The 20,403-nt window shown below is 38.9% G+C and overlaps 1 protein-coding gene across 4 annotated transcripts in view; it reads right to left on the bottom strand.

Annotated features, from left to right (window-relative positions):
* Positions 1–37: 37 nt before the first annotated feature.
* Positions 38–20,403, bottom strand: part of hivep2a (HIVEP zinc finger 2a) — a 105,229-nt gene continuing 84,863 nt past the window's right edge. For all 4 annotated transcript variants that reach the window (XM_063002003.1, XM_063002002.1, XM_063002005.1 and 1 more), the window contains 6 exons: positions 6,067–11,106; positions 5,706–5,857; positions 4,038–4,213; positions 3,823–3,924; positions 2,780–3,618; positions 38–2,241 (listed from right to left, as the gene is read on the bottom strand). In XM_063002003.1, coding sequence (XP_062858073.1) covers positions 1,534–2,241; positions 2,780–3,618; positions 3,823–3,924; positions 4,038–4,213; positions 5,706–5,857; positions 6,067–10,833 — 6,744 coding nt within the window. In that variant the 5' untranslated portion in view covers positions 10,834–11,106 and the 3' untranslated portion in view covers positions 38–1,533. The remainder of the gene's footprint in view (positions 2,242–2,779; positions 3,619–3,822; positions 3,925–4,037; positions 4,214–5,705; positions 5,858–6,066; positions 11,107–20,403) is intronic.

The raw sequence follows: 20,403 nt of genomic DNA, 5'->3' as shown, positions 1-20,403 counted from the left end.
TTTATTAAAGAAAATTAAAGCACATAAGGACAATAAGTTTTTATAGTTGTATTTATTTAAAAACACAATCCGGATTTTTTTGGTTGTCATTCATTTTCAAAACTGTATATGATATTGACTTGTTTACTGGACATCACAAAGTTACCCATTATAACTATGTTTGTCATTATCTAAATCACAATGATTTATGCTTTTGATACCTTAAGTTTAAACATGTTAATACACTTAACAATGAATACCAAGTACTACTGACAAAAAATGTTCAAGGAGTAAATTACATAGATATACATGGAGTACAAGTTACAGATAAACACACAAAGCGCTCTGGTTTCATACTCCAGCTCACACAGAAAATCAAAAAGCATTCAAATTTTAAATCCCATTTCCAAAACTAACATAGCATGTTTTTTATGTTTAAGAAATATAAGGTGCATTTTAGAGTTCCTAAAATTGTAATTTATTCATTTGTAAGTCTTTGTAAAAGTCCATGGACTGATGGCATGGCCCTAAATGAACTCTTTCAGTGTATAAATGTGAAAGTGTACGGGATTACAAGTATTAAATATTTACATTTGCTGGAATGTTTCCCATACTAATCAACAAATTAAATACTTTAAATATGATAAACATTCTATGATTTTTTAAAATTCTTTTGTGTGAATGCATATGTGTGGGGATGTTGACTTAATTAATGCTTGACAATTGTATATAAAAAAGCAGTAAACTAGTGTAGCATATTTAGATGAAAGAAAAGTAAAAAGCACAAGCACCTAGAGCTACAGTATTGTATATTTTGTGTGTCAATGATGTCAAATCTAAGCACAAACGTAAGTCTTTTATGTAAATATTTTATATGCAGGTAAAACTAGTACAAAGATTCCTTATATATATATATATATATATAAAACATGAATCATCATATGGTGTACATAATTTTCTTTAAATATGCAATAGTAAAATCAATGTTTTACATAGCAAAGGCATCCACAACATTAAGAAAAAAAAATTACAATTTATGAAACATTATACAATAAATAGTATTGTAGAATTGTTGCTGTACACAAAAGCCTTTGAATTTTATATATATAAAAATATAGTGCAACCATACCTATATTGTTACTTCACATAGTAGACTCGGGTGTCCAAAAAGACAGCAAATTGCATTTAATACAAAGCAGATACACAAAACTTGAAATATTTACATGTTTTCCTGTTTTATATGCTTATAATAATATAAGCATAATGTAAAGAAAAGGCACACATATCCGTACATTTAAAAGTACCAGACAGAGTTCATAAGCAATTTTGGTCAGGCTCATATACAGGTATAAGTTAACATATATGTATATTATGTGACATTTTAAATAAGAAGTAACCATAGTTAGAACAGCAAACCAGTTTGTAAAAGGCATGCTACACTGTACATGTCGATTTAAACTATTGAATAATCAGTTTTCTTGTTTAAAGACTGTATGAGCATTTGAGTGTGACTGTATTTGTGTAAACATTATTTGAGTGTAATTTTTACGTTGTTCACCTGTCAGTGGTGTCTTTTGTTAACTCATTTCTCCTCTTTGCACTGGATGGTTTTTCACTAGGGTCCTGTTTAGGAGCCCCTGTACTGTAGACTGTAGGATGGCATTCTGTGGGTGTTTTTGTTGTGATAGATGCACCAGTTTCTGTGCTGGAGTGCAGGGGATGCTTAACCTCTGAGCTACTAAAGTGCTGAATACTGTCTATTGCACTCTCTTGCTGGGTTATGGATGAATGAGAAAATGTGTGCTGATGGTACGGCTCAATGGGCTTTTCGATGGGTTCCTCTGAGGCAATGTGCAAAGAAGCAATGGCTTTAGTACATGTCTGAATGCTTTCTTCTTGCTTGATCACTTTGCTGTCTTCTCTGGGCCTCTGAGAAGAAAGTGATAGGTCTGAACATACAGCCCTGGAGGACTCCTGAGATTGATTTAAATATTTTGCACCATGGTTGCTGTTAGCCTCACAAACCTCTGAGTAGCTGAAGGATGCCTCACTGGACTCCTCTGAAGTGGACTTTGTGAAAGGGAAACGAGTGGGAAGGGCCAGGCCTGGCACCACTTGGATACCACCAATTGGAATCATAGGGAATGGTGTGTAAGTTTGTTGCTGTGAGTGGAGTGGTAGATGGCTGAACAGACCCTGGGAGGTGCAAGAATCCTCTGGGCTATAAACATCTCCTTGAGTATAGCAACTCTTCATCTTATCCTAAAAAACAAACAATAAAGTTATAAAAAAATATTTCTTTAATGCGTTTAGTGTTCAACATGCATCATAAAGCATCTTAGCAATTTATGAAATAATTTCCTATTTATAACAATGACTAAAAATTATACAACAGTTTTAAATCTAAATGAAAAACATTTATAAGTCGTATGTTTCAACTGTAATCTGGAACACTATTCCAGCGGTAAGGGAGGCTACAGCTTTAGGAATTCACAAATATATGCAGGAAGAAAACCCTTCAGAGCCTAGCTCTCTGTATTTTTTATATTATTACCTTTCTTATTTTGCTACGTCTACATTACTTTTGTTAAAATCTCATGATAAACCAATGGTACATGATACACAAAGGTCTATCACTGAAGGTTTTGGTTTTACAGATCATTAATCTTAATGGTAAAATGAGAAACTGATTTGAAATATATTTTAAAAATTATGGCAATATCACAACCCCAAAAGCACTGACAACACCATAAAATGGAAAAAAAAAAAAAAAAAAAAAACAGAAATAAGAGTGACTTACCATCTCCATTTCTAAGTGACTCCTTCTCTTTTGAGTCATTGTTGGCATATCTACATGTATGTTAGGAGTCCAAGGACCACTGTGAGGATAAGGTGGTCTTCTGGGGGACAATGGTCTGATTATACCCTTGGGGCGGCTTCTGGGAGAGAGTTCTCGTCTGCTAGAAAGGTCTTTCCTTGGAGACAAATCCCTTCGATAGATATCTCTCTTGGGGGACAGAGGCCTAAGAGGGGATGTTTCTCGTCTAGGTGACAAACGACCCCGTGGCGAGAGATCCCGTATTGGAGACAAGAACCTCCTAAATGTGGGCGAGGGCTCTCGAAGAGGTGAGGAGTCACAGCCTGGTGAGGACAGTCGAGAAGGTGAGAAATCAAATGAGGATAAGCTATGACCTGGAGACAGGCCAGGATCTTCATCCATAGAGCCAGACATTTCCAGTCTGTTTTTGTATTCTTCACCAAAAGCATCACGCAGTTTCTGGTTTTCCGACATTTGGCCCTCTTTAGCTTTCTCATTGGGCACCATGAGTTGTGTGATTTGAATACTGGGTAAACTATTATAATAGCCAAACAGAGGCTGCTTAGGAACTGGTCCCATCTGCAGTGAAGCATCTGCAGTGACAGAGTGCGATGGGATTACATAGGGATGTGGACTAGTGCTTCGTGAACGCGTCTTTGGTGTCAAATCACCATCATAATCATCCTCATCTTCTTCATCCTCGTCAACCTCATCACCATCTTCTTCAGGACCATCAGAATCTTCAGCATCTGAGAACTGGTGTTCTGTCATACTTAACATGCTAATCTTTCCAGTATCTCTTTGGACGTCAGCAGTGGAACCTAAACAAATTGTTTTTAAATTGAAATGAAGGGAAAAAAACATTAAAAATATAAAAAAAAATTATAATAATGTTTTTCCTACAGTATTTTTATGACAGTTTAGTATGCCAAAAGTAATGCTTTACAAAAATGTCTCAGAACATCATTATTTGTATCTCAGTATTCATATTACTCTACATAATATGCTTAATGAATGATTCATACCAGTTTCTTCTGCCTCCACATCGTCCACACATGTCACAGACACCCCGAGCTCCAGGCATTTCTTCATGTGGGCTTTTGACTTCATGTGTTTTGTTAGGTTTCCTGAAACCAAAGTGGAAGATTTATTTTTTGAAATGGTAAGGAAATGAATCTCTCTTTTTTATACTTAAGTGTACAGATAGACGTTAAAATTAAAATTAAATTAAGAAACCAACCTTTTGTTTTGAAAGCAAAGTTGCAGAACTTGCAGACGTACGGCCTGACATCGGTGTGGGTGCGAATGTGTTTTTTGAGCATGCTTGGCTTCTTACAACGGATACCACACTCTTCACAGATGTATTTTCCCCGACCTCGTCCCCGCACATAAACGTAGTCCTCATTGGATTTGAACCTGAAATAAGTAAAATTAGTAATAATTAATCATTTTATGTATATTGGGAATGCTTATAATCATTTTTGTATTTTCATACAATTCTGGTACCAAAGCTCCAATTGTAGAGAAAAAAAAGTTAACAGCCTGATGCTGATGCAATCACAGAAATTTCTTGCTGACATTTATGTTGTGTGACACATACAGTTTTACACATACATTTTTTACATGTTTTACATATTAAAGACAAAAAGGACCATCCAGAACTAACATTTTGTTAATCTGGTTAATCATATTTATGTGGTGCTGGTAGTTAATATTATAACATTTTAAGCTACATAGTGTTATACTTTAGTTTAAAGTAGAGCTCGTATGATCTAATGTAAATCCTGTTGTTTGAAATCTGTTGCTGGGGACTCGCAGTACCTGTTGCTCTATGGCATTAACACACTTTTTCCATCTGGTATTAAAGCCATTTCTGGCATTACCAGCAGAAACTCTAGAGGATCCATCCCAAACAGCACTTTATCAGAATCAGAATCAGAATCAGAATCGGGCTTTATTGGCCAAGTATGCTCACACATACAAGGAATTTGTTTTTGGTTACACAGATGCTTGCAGTGCACGAAAAATACAGTAAAGACAATCTTATTCACACAGCTCACTCTCTCTAACACACACATTCATACCTGTAAACATAGAAAACATTGTAAACATTTAGCATGTGCAATTTACATTGTAATTTTAAAAAGGTGCAGTTTCGTGCAATATAAAAACTATAGAAAATATAAAAATATATAAAAATGAAATTTATCATTATCATTCAGAGTATCTTACTTTTATCATGGCTCCTGCAGCAGCTCTGTTGTGCTGAATGTGGTATGTTATTGATAGTTTTACATGTGATCAATGTAAATTAGTTGTTAGTATGACAAGGAAGACTTAATCATTAGAACGGTGCATTCGCTAGAGAGGACCAGTGATAGTGAGAAATGCTTAGAAACAGTTTTAGCAAACCTGAATGCCACTTACACAGAGGTAGAGCCTCCAAATCAGACACTAGAGCCCTCACAGTGGGGCAAATGGGCTATGTCTTAGTGACACCAGGAGATATGTCTTTTCAGGTTCATGTGATTTACAGGTATTTCCTACTTAGTGACTGTTAATGAAAGTGCTCTAGTTATAGGAGGGGTTCCAGGGGCCAAGGCACCTGACATCCACCAAATCTAAAGCCAGGCAGCAGACAAACCTGCTAAACTGACAGTCTGTGAGTCGCCATCAGACGTCACCTTTGGATCCTAAACTATTGAGATTGTATCTTTTCCCTGTGTCATTTGCCAAAGAAAACATTTCTAAAAAGTATATTTTAATAATCTCATTAGCATTGACCTTAATTATCCTGATCAATTTTAAAAAATTTTTACAATTCCATTAAATTTGTTGAGTGCCAGCACAAACCATTCACAGGATTTAACGTTATGTACTTTACAGGATTTATGTACTCTGTACATACCCTCCTTCAAAGATTTTAATGCGAGTGGGTTCAGCCTGCTTTGAAGAAGCTTCCTTCTCTCCATGTTCTTCTTTCCCTTTGTCCTTTGGGGTAATCCCTTTCATTTTCCTCCCAAACTTGCCAACATCAAGCTGCATGAGCTCTGGCTTCATCTAAAGATTTAAACCAAAATACATTGAACATGTAATACCAATACCTTAAAATGTAAACATAAGTGAGTACAATTTAGACATTAACCATTTAAAAGTCAACAATATGCAAACTATAATTTATCTTATTTATAAAGAGTTTTATTTCTTTTCTTTCTTTAAATAGTATGTCTTACTTGTAAGAATGGATTTAACAAACACTAATGAATTACCTGCTCAAACTTCTGTTTCCACAACAGAGATGAGACAAGTTTTCCAGTCCCCTGCTGATACATATTAGCCACTGTATAAGTTTCTGTGTTCTTCCTCTGTTTGGACCGGAGTAATGCCAAGGTTGCCTTGGTGCTGAGGCTGAGTGGGTTGGGGTTAAAGGAGCTGACACTCCAAGAGCCATACACAGAAGATAAGGGACTTGTTTGAGCATAGTTTGGCTTAGTATAATTTAGGTAGCACCAGCTGACAGTTGTTGTTGATCGAAGACTTGGAAACTGAAAGAACTGTTCAACGTCTGCTAGATCAGTGAGCAGTAGTGTACTGTGACTGGCAGCAAGTCGCACCAGCATATTTACTGGGATCTTACTGCTCATGGTTGTATTCAATTCATCATGTGCATCACTTGAGGAAATCATTGATTGTGGGCTTGAGCTGTCCTCTGGTGTTGATTTGTCTACATCAAACTCCTCTGGGGACTCAGATCTTTTAGATGAGTTTGGAACAATTTGTAGAGGTGGGGTGAAACTGTCTTTGGGTGGTGTATCAGGTAAATGAGATGCAGAGGGATTTACAGACAAAATAGCTGATGGATAATTAGCTGGTGGAGATGAGGACATCCTCTCCTGATCATCTGAATCATTTAAAGGATTAGTCTGTGGTGATGTGTCACTGTCACTTGGTGCACTTGAATTACTCAGCTCAACTGCACTTAGCTCTTTTACAATTTGACCATACATGTTCTCTTCCTTGACCCGTTTTTGTTGCTTTGTTCCAATAAAGAGCTCAAGACTACTGGCTGGGGACAACATTCTCTTACTCCCTCCAAGACTGGAAGAAGCATCTGTTGTAGAAATAGTCCCTGATGTTAATGACAATGGAATTCCAGTATTGAGTCTTCCAGGTAAAGATTCTGGAATTTTCCAAAGTGAATATTGAGAAGATCCTTCGGGATGGCCTAATATTTTTGACAAATTCAGCATCACTGGGTGATTTGAGGATATACCTGAAAGTGAACTCGTAGATGTATTGTTAGAGCATATTAGTCTAACTGAATTAGTACTTTGAGCATGAGTAGCAATAATTTGTGAAACACTTGTGTACATAACACTACCATATGATGGCACATTGGTTTGAATTCTAACTGGAACCTGCATTCCAGGAAGTGATGGCTGCGAACCTAAATTCTGAGTGGCAAAGACTGGCTGAACTTGCTGCAAGAAAGCTGAGTTTGTGGTAAAAACCTTTGATAAGCAACTGCTGAGGTTTTGTGAAGAAGCTCTTGAGAAGTATGGATAATCTTGACTTGCCCCATCACCCTTTAAGTCATTTTGTGCTTGCATTTGATGAAGAGGTTTGTGCGATTTCTCTAGCATAGGCTGTACATTTGGCATTCTGATATGTGGTTTTTGCAACTGATAGAAAGTCTGTTGCTGTTTGTTTCGGGTTGATTCAGAATGCCAGACCATTGTCTGAAATGGCAAAAAAGCTGATGATACCAAGCTACTATGATGTGAGGGGTGCTGCATTACATCCTGGCCCATGTGCTCATGTACCGAAGCCTCACTGTCTGATGAGAGTTGGCCTGGCAAGCGAGGTGACTTTTGAAAGTCTTCTGATTGGCTGTCTTCACTAATGCTCTGCTGAAGCAAGTTATATGATCCTCGTTTGGGCCATCCTAGGTCACTTCCAGCTGTAGAGTGAGACACGCTAGATACATTTGAATTACCTTGCCAAACAGATGGTGAAATATGTGGCTCAGAAAGCTCTTGCTTGATATTTATCTCAGAGACTTGTTCTTGAGGTACAGCTTCAGGGTAGACACTTAAAGATGCCTGTCTAACCAGATATCCACGCCTACGTTCCTTCATGGACGATGCACTAGCATATACCTCGCCTTGCCTTGAAGTTGGTGAAAGACTTCCATAGTCAAATGACTTGCTACGGTTCTCTAGTGCTTCAGTTGGTAAAGCACAAGGTGCTTGCTCTGATGAAGAGCGGCGCATCTCCTTTTGATGATGGCCAGGTATTGAAAGAGAATTACCACTCCCTGGTACAGTTAAGAACTCAGATTGTTTACCAAATTCATCTTGCTTGGTTGGTGACACTGATTTTATACTTTCCTCTCTATCAAATGACATTGAAAAGCTTGAGCTATGGGACAAGTTGCTTTCTTGACTTGGGCTTCTTGAAAGACTGGTGCAGGTAGACTCAAAGCTTGACTCCCCAGATGAGTGTTCTATGTCTGCAAGACGGAGACGTTTTTTCTTTGGGGGCAGTTTTTCTGCTGGGAGTTGGGACAGTGTCTCACTTCTTTGTGGCCACTGAAATTCCTCCACTGGTTTATCTGGTTCTTTTGCTGGTACCTCGGGTTCTTTTTCTGGTTTATCGGGCTCTTCTGTGACTCTTATTTCAGGTACTTGAATGTTTGGTTGTCGTACAAGTTTGTGGGGCATATGATATTGCTGACTGTGTGAAATAGATGATAATTCACTATCACTCTGCTGCTGATGTTCCATGCTCTCTGACCTTAGAATAGAGTCAGGACTCTGCACATCATCAATGTTTTCTGTATCAGATTGTTCAGAGAGTTGACTGGAAGCTTTTTCTGGCTGATACGATGGATGGTCAATTGATTCAGACTTTTCAAATGAGCTTGGCCTGCTGAGTAAGTTAGTATGCTGAATGACGGATATTACATTTACAGCCTTTCTGTCTGGATCTTGGGTAAGAACTTCCTCTTGGCCCATAACAGTACCTTTATCAAAACTTTCTGATGAGCTGTAACCACTATACATAGATCCTCTACCTGTGGGGGTTGCTCTTGAACCTTCTTGACTCCCCTGTTTTAGATCATACTCCACAGCTGTCTCAGAGGAACCACTTTGAATGCCTTCATACTGCACAAGGCAATCCTCTTCATCACCTACACTCTTTTCTTTACGACGTTTTCTCGTGGTCATCTCAGACATTCCGACTTTTGTACTGCAGGCACCATATGATGTACGGATTTCAGGACAAGCAAGCTCTGATCCAGAGCCTTTAAATTCAGGTATCAATTGCCCCCTCTCCCCTACTTTTATTGTAGAGAATGGACTTGTCGTCTTGCCATAGTTCTCGGATTCCCCATGCTCAAAAGCAGCCTGTCTTCTTAACCTTCTAAGACCAGATGCTCCTGGATAGAATACATCATCTGGAGACATCATCTCATCAAAAGAAAGACTACCTTTTAAAGCTGATGGAACATTAAGGTTTGTTGGGGATGGTGTTGGCATTGAGTTACTTCTTATAAGTGGCCCTGAGTCAGAAGGAGCTTCTAGGAGAGAACCTTTAGGGTACTGGGTTGTGTCACTGCCTGCAACCATTTGTGATTTAATGGAAACACCTTTTATAAATATGTGGTCATCTGACATATTTCCAATTTCCAGCTCTCTCATGGAAGATTTAATTTGAGGGTTTGAAATGGCAGTAGTAGTCATTCCAATGGCATGTCTAGATCTAGAGTTAGGTCTATAATACCAAGATCTTCCAAACATGATCTCCTCATATGACTTTGCATTGGTGTTAGGTGGGCTAATCTGCTGTTCAGCACTCTCTGAGCGAGAGAAGTAACCAGAATCTGTGCTGCCTTTGCTGTGTGGACTTAACAGGTTCTGAGAAGGCTCTGAGTCCTGGCTTTTCTTTTCTGTGAGTCTCAAAGCAAGTCTCTGTTTTATAGTATGTGACTCATCTCCTCTGGCAATATGTCCACCAATATGAGACCCCTTGATTTCTGTAAATGGCATACACTCTATGGCTGTAGATGGAAACCCTGGTTTTGGGACAATTAAGATAGGCACTTTCATATTTGCCAGGGTCAGGTCTGCTGAGTCAGCATATGCTGGTTCTCCACGCTTGTCTAATGTGCTTTTTTCAGACTCAAATGAAATCTGGGGTACCGAGCCACTCTTTTCTGGGTACATTGCTCTTTCTGCAGTTTCCTCATCGGTGTCAGTACTTTGATCTCCATCAGAGTGTACCTCTGCCTCACCAATAGAAGATGCTTGATCAATATCTGCCCGAGCAGCTATCTCAGAAAATGGAACAAGTCCTGCTTTAATAGCATGAGCATGAGACTTTCTGTGTTTATATAAATTACTCTTGGTTTTGAATGAAAAGCCACAAGGCTCACATGGATAGGGACGTTCCCCTGTATGGGAACGAATGTGTTTTTTAAGCACACTGGGCTTAGCACATGCCCTTCCACAGTACTGGCAAATGTACTTCCCTGGTTTCTTAGGTTTCTGTTCCTTTTTATGTCCCTCTTCTTTCGATTCAGAGCTTGACTGAGAATACTGGCCAAAAGCACTAGGTAAACTTGGAGATTTTTGATGAGGAAAAGCTCCATGAGAGCGAGAGTGCACAGAAAACATATCATCAGTTGGCAGAGACTGCAGCTGCCCTGGAAAAGGCCAAGCATGGCGCTCCAGGCCCGGCTGTGGCTTTGTACCAGTTAGGAAGGGTTTTTGCATGGGCTGCTGAGGGTATGATTGTGGTAACTTAGACCTTAGTAAGACCTGGGCGAAAAATTGGCTTTCTGAAGATGTCTGACATTCTCCACTTAAACGAGGCTTCACAGAATCTGTAATCCCCGCCTCACCAACACCTTCTGTGTAAATGCTTCTCTTTGTACCTGTAGAGGGCTCAGAAACCCATTGCCTTTGTAAAAGGTTTTTCTCACGTGGCTCCTTACTGCATTTTTGTCCAGCAGATGTTTCATGGGGCTCCATTTTGTTCTTAATGGCAGCTGGGTAACTTAGGGTACTATTTAGTAGATTGCATTCACATATATAGTATATATAGTCATGACTTAATAACAATTAAGTAATAAAAAGTCCTCGAGTTTCATTTTTCGTTGCTTTTCATTTGATTTTTTGTAACTGCTCACTGTCCATCAATCACCCTTTTGGCATGGGTATACTGATTAACTTTTGTTTTCATCCAAGCTCACTTTGAGTCCTTCTACTACAATTTGCTTTCAGGGTCCTCTAATCCTTAGTCACCTAAAACAGAAGACAAAAAGAACATTTTAATATATACAAACAATATTTAGGACATTGTAGAAAGCAGTAAATCCTATATATATACAATTTAAACATATGTTTTATCAGGTAATCCTGGTGAGACAGCTGATATGGTGGGTGCCACACAACATACGTCCTGGGTTTGAGTTTGGCATGTTCAGTTCATGACTGCATGGGTTTTCTCTGGGTATTTTGGTTTACTTACACAAACATAAAGAAGGTGGATTGGCTACTTTATATTGCCTGTAGGTATAATAAAGTGAGTGTGGGTGTGTTCTTGCCCTGTGCCCAATGTTTCATGGTGGTACCAGATCCACCTAAACAGGATGAATGAATGTTTGTTTAATTAAAGTATAGTAAATTCAAGCTTACAACATGGATCTTGATTATCTTCTGTACAGGAAGATAATTTTTTCTTCAATACACCAGAAACAGTTACGCCCACACAAAAATGTACAAATGACTCAAAATGAGAAACACAAGCTATAAAGAAATTTACTTTATATTTACTTTAATTTACTTTATAGCATTTACTGTTGATTTTCTTTTTAGTTGTTAAGTTAAAACTCTAAAACATGATTCCACTCTCAATAAATACTTGTATCTTAACTTCCTCTAAAGACTCATTTAGTACATGATACTGAGCATTTAAAGTGATTTACCATACCAAACATGTCTGTGTATTTTCTTACTCTCAGAACTCTGAGTACAAGTGAGGAAACTGTGACGTTAATGTCTGGTATCCAGTGTAACCCCTTAAAATAGCACAGCGCAAAAGCCACATATATTTATAGCACACTAAAACAGTGACTTTTAGGTTTGTTTAGTTTTCATTTTTTTATTTAAGCCTGACAGTAAAATTACCTTATAAATATAGACATAACAAATGTTTTAATGCAGAGACACATGGTTGCTTTTTGACTTATAGCATCAGTTATATGCAGCATAATTATGCAATACAATGTTTAGAATATGAATATAGTACATTATGGAATAAAAATAAACACAATACCCTTACCCCTAAAATAAAAAGGGTAAAAAAAAAAACCTTAAAACCCTTAAAGCTCACTAGCATACTTTCATGTAATGTCTGGTTTTATATTCTCATTATGTAGACTAAACTTGTGGCCATCTTGTTGAGTAATAATAATAATTTTATGTTTTTCACCACTTTATCCTGGTCAGGGTTGTGGTAGGTTCGACTTGCATGGAATCCCTGGGCACAATGCAGTAACAGGACACCAATCAATCCCAGGGTCATACCCCCTCAGACATAACCATTCACGTCTGTATGTTGGAATAAATGCAGGTTTTTTAATGTCCCAATACCCAATACTGCTGAAGAAAAGATGAATGTAGTAGGTCTACATGACACTGATTTTTAAGTCCACTACCTGTCTACTCCTATTCAAACCTCTTAACCCTTTGATGCACAAGCTAAGCAAACCCCTTCTAATGCACAACATGGGTCAAAAATGACCCATATTCATCTATTCAAGAATATTTTCATATGCACATTTGTCAGTTATTCATGTATTTGCTGTCTTAGCTAATAAAAGCTATCTATACTAGAATATGTAAACAGCTAGCAAGCAAATAGTATTGGACATATTCAAGATTCAAGAGCCTAATCTTTGGTTGTCTTTCAAAAGATCAGTAAATATGTTTTTGACTACAAACACTTACAAATATCAGTAGTTTCTGTCAAATTCCATAGCAAATACAGTGGGGCCAAAAAGTATTTAGTCAGCCACTGATTGTGCAGGTTCTCCTACTTACAAAGATGAGAGAGGTCTGTAATTTTCATCATAGGTACACTTTAACTATGAGAGACAAAATGAGAAAAAAAAATCCAGGAAATCACATTGTAGGATTTTTAAAGAATATATTTGTAAATTATGGTGGAAAATAAGTATTTGGTCAATAACAAAAGTTCAACTCAATACTTTGTAACATAACCTTTGTTGGCAATGACAGAGGTCAAACGTTTCCTGTAAGTCTTCACCAGGTTTGCACACACTGTAGCTGGTATTTTGGCCCATTCCGCCATGCAGATCTCCTCTAGAGCAGTGATGTTTTGGGGCTGTCGCTGGGCAACACGGACTCCACAAATTTTCTATGGGGTTGAGGCCTGGAGACTGGCCACTCCAGGACCTTGAAATGCTTTTTACGGAGCCACTCCTTCGTTGCCCGAGCGGTGTGTTTGGGATCACTGTCATGCTGGAAGACCCAGCCACGTTCCATCTTCAATGCTCTCACTGATGGAAGGAGGTTTTGGCTTAAAATCTCACAATACATGGCCCCGTTCATTCTTCCCTTAACACGGATCAGTCGTCCAGTCCCCTTTGCAGAAAAACAGCCCCAAAGCATGATGTTTCCACCCCCATGCTTCACAGTAGGTACGGTGTTCTTGGGTTTTTCTTCTTCCTCCAAACACGATGAGTTGAGTTTTTACCAAAAAGTTCGATTTTGGTTTAATCTGACCACATGATATTCTCCCAATCCTCTTCTGGATCATCCATATTCTCTCTGGCAAACTTCAGACGGGCCTGGACATGTACTGGCTTAAGCAGGGGGACACGCCTGGCACTGCAGGATTTGAGTCCCTCTCTGCGTAGTGTGTATACTGATGGTAGCCTTTGTTACTTTGGTCCCAGCTCTCTGCAGGTCATTCATCAGGTCCCTCTGTGTAGTTCTGGGATTTTTGCTCACCGTTCTCATGATCATTTTGACCCCACGGGATGAGATCTTGACCCCAAGGGAGATTATCAATGGTCTTGTATGTCTTCCATTTTCTTACAATTGCTCCCACAGTTGATTTATTCACACCAACCTGCTTGCCTATTGTAGATTCACTCTTCCCAGCCTGGTGCAGGTCTACAATTTTCTTCCTGGTGTCCTTCGACAGCTCTTTGGTCTTGGCCATGGTTGAGTTTGGAGTCTGACTGTTTGAGGCTGTGGACAGGTGTCTTTTATACAGATAACGAGGTCAAACAGGTGCCATTAATACAGGTAATGAGTGGAGGACAGAAGAGCTTCTTAAAGAATAAGTTACAGGTCTGTGAGAGCCAGAAATCTTGCTTGTTTGTTATTGACCAAATACTTATTTTCCACCATAATTTACAAATAAATTCTTTAAAAATCCTACAATGTGATTTCCTGTATTTTTTTTTCTCATTTTGTCTCTCATAGTTGAAGTGTACCTATGATGAAAATTACAGACCTCTCTCATCTTTCTAAGTAGGAGAACCTGCACAATCAGTGGCTGACTAAATACTTTTTGACCCCACTGTACATTTTTGACCCATGTTGTGCATTAGAAGGGTAGTGATACAAAAATGATTTTTATTAAAAAAGCAAAAAATATAAAACTGAAATAAGGATTTGTGATGATCAAAAACAAGTTAATTGAAAAATTCATGGAAGCTTGAATGACGAAATTAATTTATTGCAAAGATATAGAAAATAAAAAACTCAGTTAGGTCACTTTTGACCCAGGTTGTGCATCAAAGGGTTAAAAAGATTTGTGGTTTGTCTTCAATCAAAAAAACCTTTGTCTCTTTCCTTACCCAGCAACTTTTACTGTGTATTTTTGGACTATGTTAGCAGGTCTGGGGGATCTATCACCCAAAATATGTGCAAATTAGTCACCCAGAGTATCCTGCTAATTGCTCATTAGAACCCACAAGATAAAATACAGATCAGAGCATGGCATTCGTAATTGGTAAAAGGCCAACACAGACAGGATGGTTCAGATCACATTCAGATGGTCAGCACTGCCTATTTTATGAGCTATACCTAATGTATAGATGATTTTATTAAATATAATATAATAAATAATACAATATAATTAATCATGGTAAGTAATCTGTTGCTCTGTATACTTTACCACCTTCCTTGTGTGAAGTACTGTTATAAGTGTATTAGGTGCAACAATGTTATTGGGATACTCAAAGGTATCAATATTAGGAAGAAAACAGTGGTGCAACAAAACACAAAAAGCCAACAGTGTCCTGTGGTCAGAAACTGTCTACTCAAAAGGCTAGAAAATAAATAAACTCCATTATTTGTAAATAATAATAATACCAGTATATCTATATGATCAGTGGGGGTCAGATTCCATTGATAAATATAGTAGAGGTGGGTGACAAAGTATACAGAGCATTAGATGGGCTACAGTCAACTGAATATCTATGAGATTCCTCTATATGGTAAGTGCTGCTTATACAATTTACAAAATAAGTGCATGATATAGCCAAAAGTATATGAACACCTGATAATAAGATTGTTAGGCACTCCATTCCAAAATCATGAAAATTGATATGGAATTGACTGCTTTTGTGGCTATAACAGAATAAATGTATTTTGCTGGTAAAGTTAGGTATTGGAATGTGATAGTGTGAATTTGTTCCAATTTAGTAAAAAGAGCATTTGTGAAATTAGGTACTTATGGAGGTAAAGAAGACCAGGCCCGCAATCAACAATATTACATTTTTTTCATCTTGTTTACACATCCACAAGTCTTGCACACCAGGATTTGTACTTTTTAGCCTGCTCTTTATGTGCAGTTCTCTCAAGCTCCATCAAAAATCAAAAAAGATGGCGAGCGTATGTTGAACTACCATCTGAGACTTAGAATTAGAGAGTGCTATTCCTGAACACCCAATTTGGCCAGACGGCACTCTTAAGAAAGGTTCAAGGTTGTGCCAAGCTTCATCCATTAAAGCCACTGTGGTTCTGTGAAAATTGCCTTAGATATTGTTTTATGTATGTGCTAATACATGCCTTACAGGGGTTACAGGGATGAAAATATTGAACTTTGTTCAAAAATATTAAACTTTATAGCCTGGATTTTGTCCTTACAATGCAGTGTAAATTGTGGACAATTATGGACCTGTGTTTGTGCCTTTGCAAACTATGTCCAACCAATTCACATTGCAACAGATGGACTCCATATGAGTTCTAAATATAGAGCTCTAAATAGAGTGCCACAGCAACGGGTCTGAATACTTGCTGAAAAAGATATTTTAGTTTTTCGATTTTTAAGTAATTTGGATAATTAAGTATGGATGACAGGTAAAACTGCAATTATATCCATTCAATATAAAATTCGAAACACAAAGTGCGCAAACAGCAATGGGGTCAAAACAGTATGTTGCACATTTCAAAAGGTCTGGGCCCATACACATGGTCTTCAAACAGGCAGAAATAAATATCTATAAACTATACACAGTTTTATTTTTTTTCTTAACACAGAGTAGTGAAAAAATGTCATTGAGATATGTGGAGCAGAGAGGAAGTGATAAAATAAAAGATGAGGTATTTTTACATCATAAACAAGAGAGCTTGAATGTGTGTAAGTGTGTTGGTGTGTAAGTGTGTTAGTGTGTGTGCACATGTGTCTGTTAGCACTGGTGTGTGTGCACACAGTTTGTGAATGCTGGAGAGAAAGCATGCGTGGGAAGCATCCACAGCCATCTCAAGATGGGGTGAGGAGCGTGGGTGACAGTTCCTGTGTGGGAGGGGAAGGCATGAATAACATGCAGGGTTATGTTGGTGATGAATTGCGTTATGAAAGGGGGAGGGTTACACAACGCTTGGCCAGAGTGGGCTGGAAACCACGGCAGCCGGATCAAGACATTTGGTCAAATGCGCAATTATCTACCAGCTGCAATGCCAGGCACTCGAAGAAAGCAGAAGGAAGCAAGAGAATGTGCCGGAAGAAGCAGACATTTACAGGCTAGGCACTTAGGCAAATGATGGGCATTTGCTTTCAAATGAACTACAACTCATGCTTAATTTTCTCAAGGAAAGAAAGAACAGGATCTGCTTGTGATTTGTGAACAGATATGGTATATCCACATTAACCTGTCATAATACCTGCATCATTTATTATTAAAGCTGGTTTTTATTAATGCCAACTATACAATTCTGTCCACAGACGTCTTGTTCTAAATATTAACCTTTATTATAACATCAGGCATGCATTTTGATTTACATTTTATCCAAAAAGTCAGAATTGAGACAAGACATTGACATATGACAGGACCACCACAGAGCAGGTATTATTTGGGTTGGGGATCATTCTCAGCACTGCAGTGACACTAACATGGTGGTGGTGTGTTAGTGTGAGTTGTGCTGGTATGAGTGGATAACACACAGCAATGTCGATAGAGTTTTTAAACACCTCACTATAAATATCCAGCCAACAGCGTCCCGTGGGCAGTATCCTGTGACCACTGATGAAGGTCTAGAAGATGACCAACTCAAACAGCAACAATAGATGGGCAATTGTCTCTGACTTTACATCTACAAGGTGGACCAACTAGGCAGGAGTGTCTAATAGAGTGGACAGTGAGTGGACACGAAATTTAAAAACTCCATCAGTGCTGCTGTGTCTCATCCACTCATACCAGCACAACACACACTAACACACCACCACCATGTCATTGTCACTGCAGTGCTGTGAATGATCCACCACCTAAATAATACCTGCTCTGTGGTGGTCTTGTGGGGGTCCTGACCATTAAAGAACAGGGTAAAAGCAGGCTAAAAAGGTATGTAGAGAAACAGATGGACTACAGTCAGTAATTGTAGAACCACAAAGTGCTTCTATATGGTAAGTGGAACTAATAAAATGGACAGTGAGTGTAGAAACAAGGAGGTGGTTTTAATGTTATGGCTGATCAGTGTATATATACACTATATATATAAAACGGGGTATGTATAATATTCATATATACAGTGTATCACAAAAGTGAGTACACCCCTCACATTTCTGCAAATATTTCATTATATCTTTTCATGGGACAACACTATAGACATGAAACTTGGATATAACTTAGAGTAGTCAGTGTACAGCTTGTATAGTAGTGTAGATTTACTGTCTTCTGAAAATAACTCAACACACAGCCATTAATGTCTAAATAGCTGGCAACATAAGTGAGTACACCCCACAGTGAACATGTCCAAATTGTGCCCAAATGTGTCGTTGTCCCTCCCTGGTGTCATGTGTCAAGGTCCCAGGTGTAAATGGGGAGCAGGGCTGTTAAATTTGGTGTTTTGGGTACAATTCTCTCATACTGGCCACTGGATATTCAACATGGCACCTCATGGCAAAGAACTCTCTGAGGATGTGAGAAATAGAATTGTTGCTCTCCACAAAGATGGCCTGGGCTATAAGAAGATTGCTAACACCCTGAAACTGAGCTACAGCATGGTGGCCAAGGTCATACAGCGGTTTTCCAGGACAGGTTCCACTCGGAACAGGCTTCGCCAGGGTCGACCAAAGAAGTTGAGTCCATGTGTTCGGCGTCATATCCAGAGGTTGGCTTTAAAAAATAGACACATGAGTGCTGCCAGCATTGCTGCAGAGGTTGAAGACGTGGGAGGTCAGCCTGTCAGTGCTCAGACCATACGCCGCACACTGCATCAACTCGGTCTGCATGGTCATCATCCCAGAAGGAAGCTGACGCACAAGAAAGCCCGCAAACAGTTTGCTGAAGACAAGCAGTCCAAGAACATGGATTACTGGAATGCCCTGTGGTCTGACGAGACCAAGATAAACTTGTTTGGCTCAGATGGTGTCCAGCATGTGTGGCGGCGCCCTGGTGAGAAGTACCAAGACAACTGTATCTTGCCTACAGTCAAGCATGGTGGTGGTAGCATCATGGTCTTGGGCTGCATGAGTGTTGCTGGCACTGGGGAGCTGCAGTTCATTGAGGGAAACATGAATTCCAACATGTACTGTGACATTCTGAAACAGAGCATGATCCCCTCACTTCGAAAACTGGGCCTCATGGCAGTTTTCCAACAGGATAACGACCCCAAACACAACCTCCAAGATGACAACTGCCTTGCTGAGGAAGCTGAAGGTAAAGGTGATGGACTAAACCCAATTGAGCACCTGTGGCGCATCCTCAAGTGGAAGGTGGAGGAGTTCAAGGTGTCTAACATCCACCAGCTCCGTGATGTCATCATGGAGGAGTGGAAGAGGATTCCAGTAGCAACCTGTGCAGCTCTGGTGAATTCCATGCCCAGGAGGGTTAAGGCAGTGCTGGATAATAATGGTGGTCACACAAAATATTGACACTTTGGGCACAATTTGGACATGTTCACTGTGGGGTGTACTCACTTATGTTGCCAGCTATTTAGACATTAATGGCTGTGTGTTGAGTTATTTTCAGAAGACAGTAAATCTACACTGCTATACAAGTTGTACACTGACTACTCTAAGTTATATCCAAGTTTTATTTCTATAGTGTTGTCCCATGAAAAGATATAATGAAATATTTGCAGAAATGTGAGGGGTGTACTCACTTTTGTGATACACTGTATATTGGCCCCTGGAGTCGAGAGGGTTAAGGGCCTTGCTTAAGGACCCAACAGTAGCTGCATGGCAGAGCTGGGATTCTGGCTACCACTGTCCCTTGATGCTCACAATTCTAGTATTCATATGTCCTATTGTATTTCTTGATTGATTGATTTATTTACACTTTGATTACATTCATGACAGGACATGTGATTAGGTTCCACAGTTCAAGTTCAACGTCAAACACCATCACAGGCAATTTAGTATCTCCAGTTCACCTAACTTTTATGTATTTGGACTGTGGAAGAAAACCTGGAAGACACCCATGCAGACATGGGGAGAACATGTAGGACCGGGACTGCTTCACCTGGGAATTAAACCCAGGACCTTCTCGCTGTGGGGCAACAGTGATACCCAGGGAGTTTGGCTAAAAAAAAGCTGTGTATTGTTGGACTGATATGATGGTGAAAATCACTGTGGAGAAAGGAAAAATCATTCTTTGGAAACATATAACTCGTAGGACAGTCAAGCAGCTGAAGCTGTTAATTGTACATGTTTCCATTTAGTCTGTCTTAAGCACAAAGAATTGCTTTAGAAACAAAGGAGGGGTTTGGTTTTAAAGTTGTTCTTAATTGTCTATGGAAAGACTTTTATATTTTCCACTGGCTAAGCTTGAAACCATTGAAACCAGCTAGCCTTCATTAAATTTTCCACCACATTTTGCAGAAATGTCAGGAAGCAGCTGTGAAGGAACTGGGTGTCTGACTGTCTCTTTGGATCCCTCTCTTAAAACTCTACAACTACAGTATGCCTAACAACATATAAGCAATAAATCTGTAGCCAGTTGTAAACTTTTTAAACATACAGCCTGAGGGGTGTAGGATCTGTATGCCTTTAACGACTTCATAGCCTGTGGATTAACACATGCTGATTCCACTTTCAGTGGAATCTAAATTTTAATTAGA

The sequence above is a fragment of the Trichomycterus rosablanca genome, chromosome 9, assembly GCF_030014385.1.
Source record: "Trichomycterus rosablanca isolate fTriRos1 chromosome 9, fTriRos1.hap1, whole genome shotgun sequence".
Taxonomy (NCBI): Eukaryota; Metazoa; Chordata; class Actinopteri; order Siluriformes; family Trichomycteridae; genus Trichomycterus; species Trichomycterus rosablanca.
Note: the sequence above shows the minus strand (reverse complement) of the source record. Positions and strands in the feature narration are given on the sequence as shown.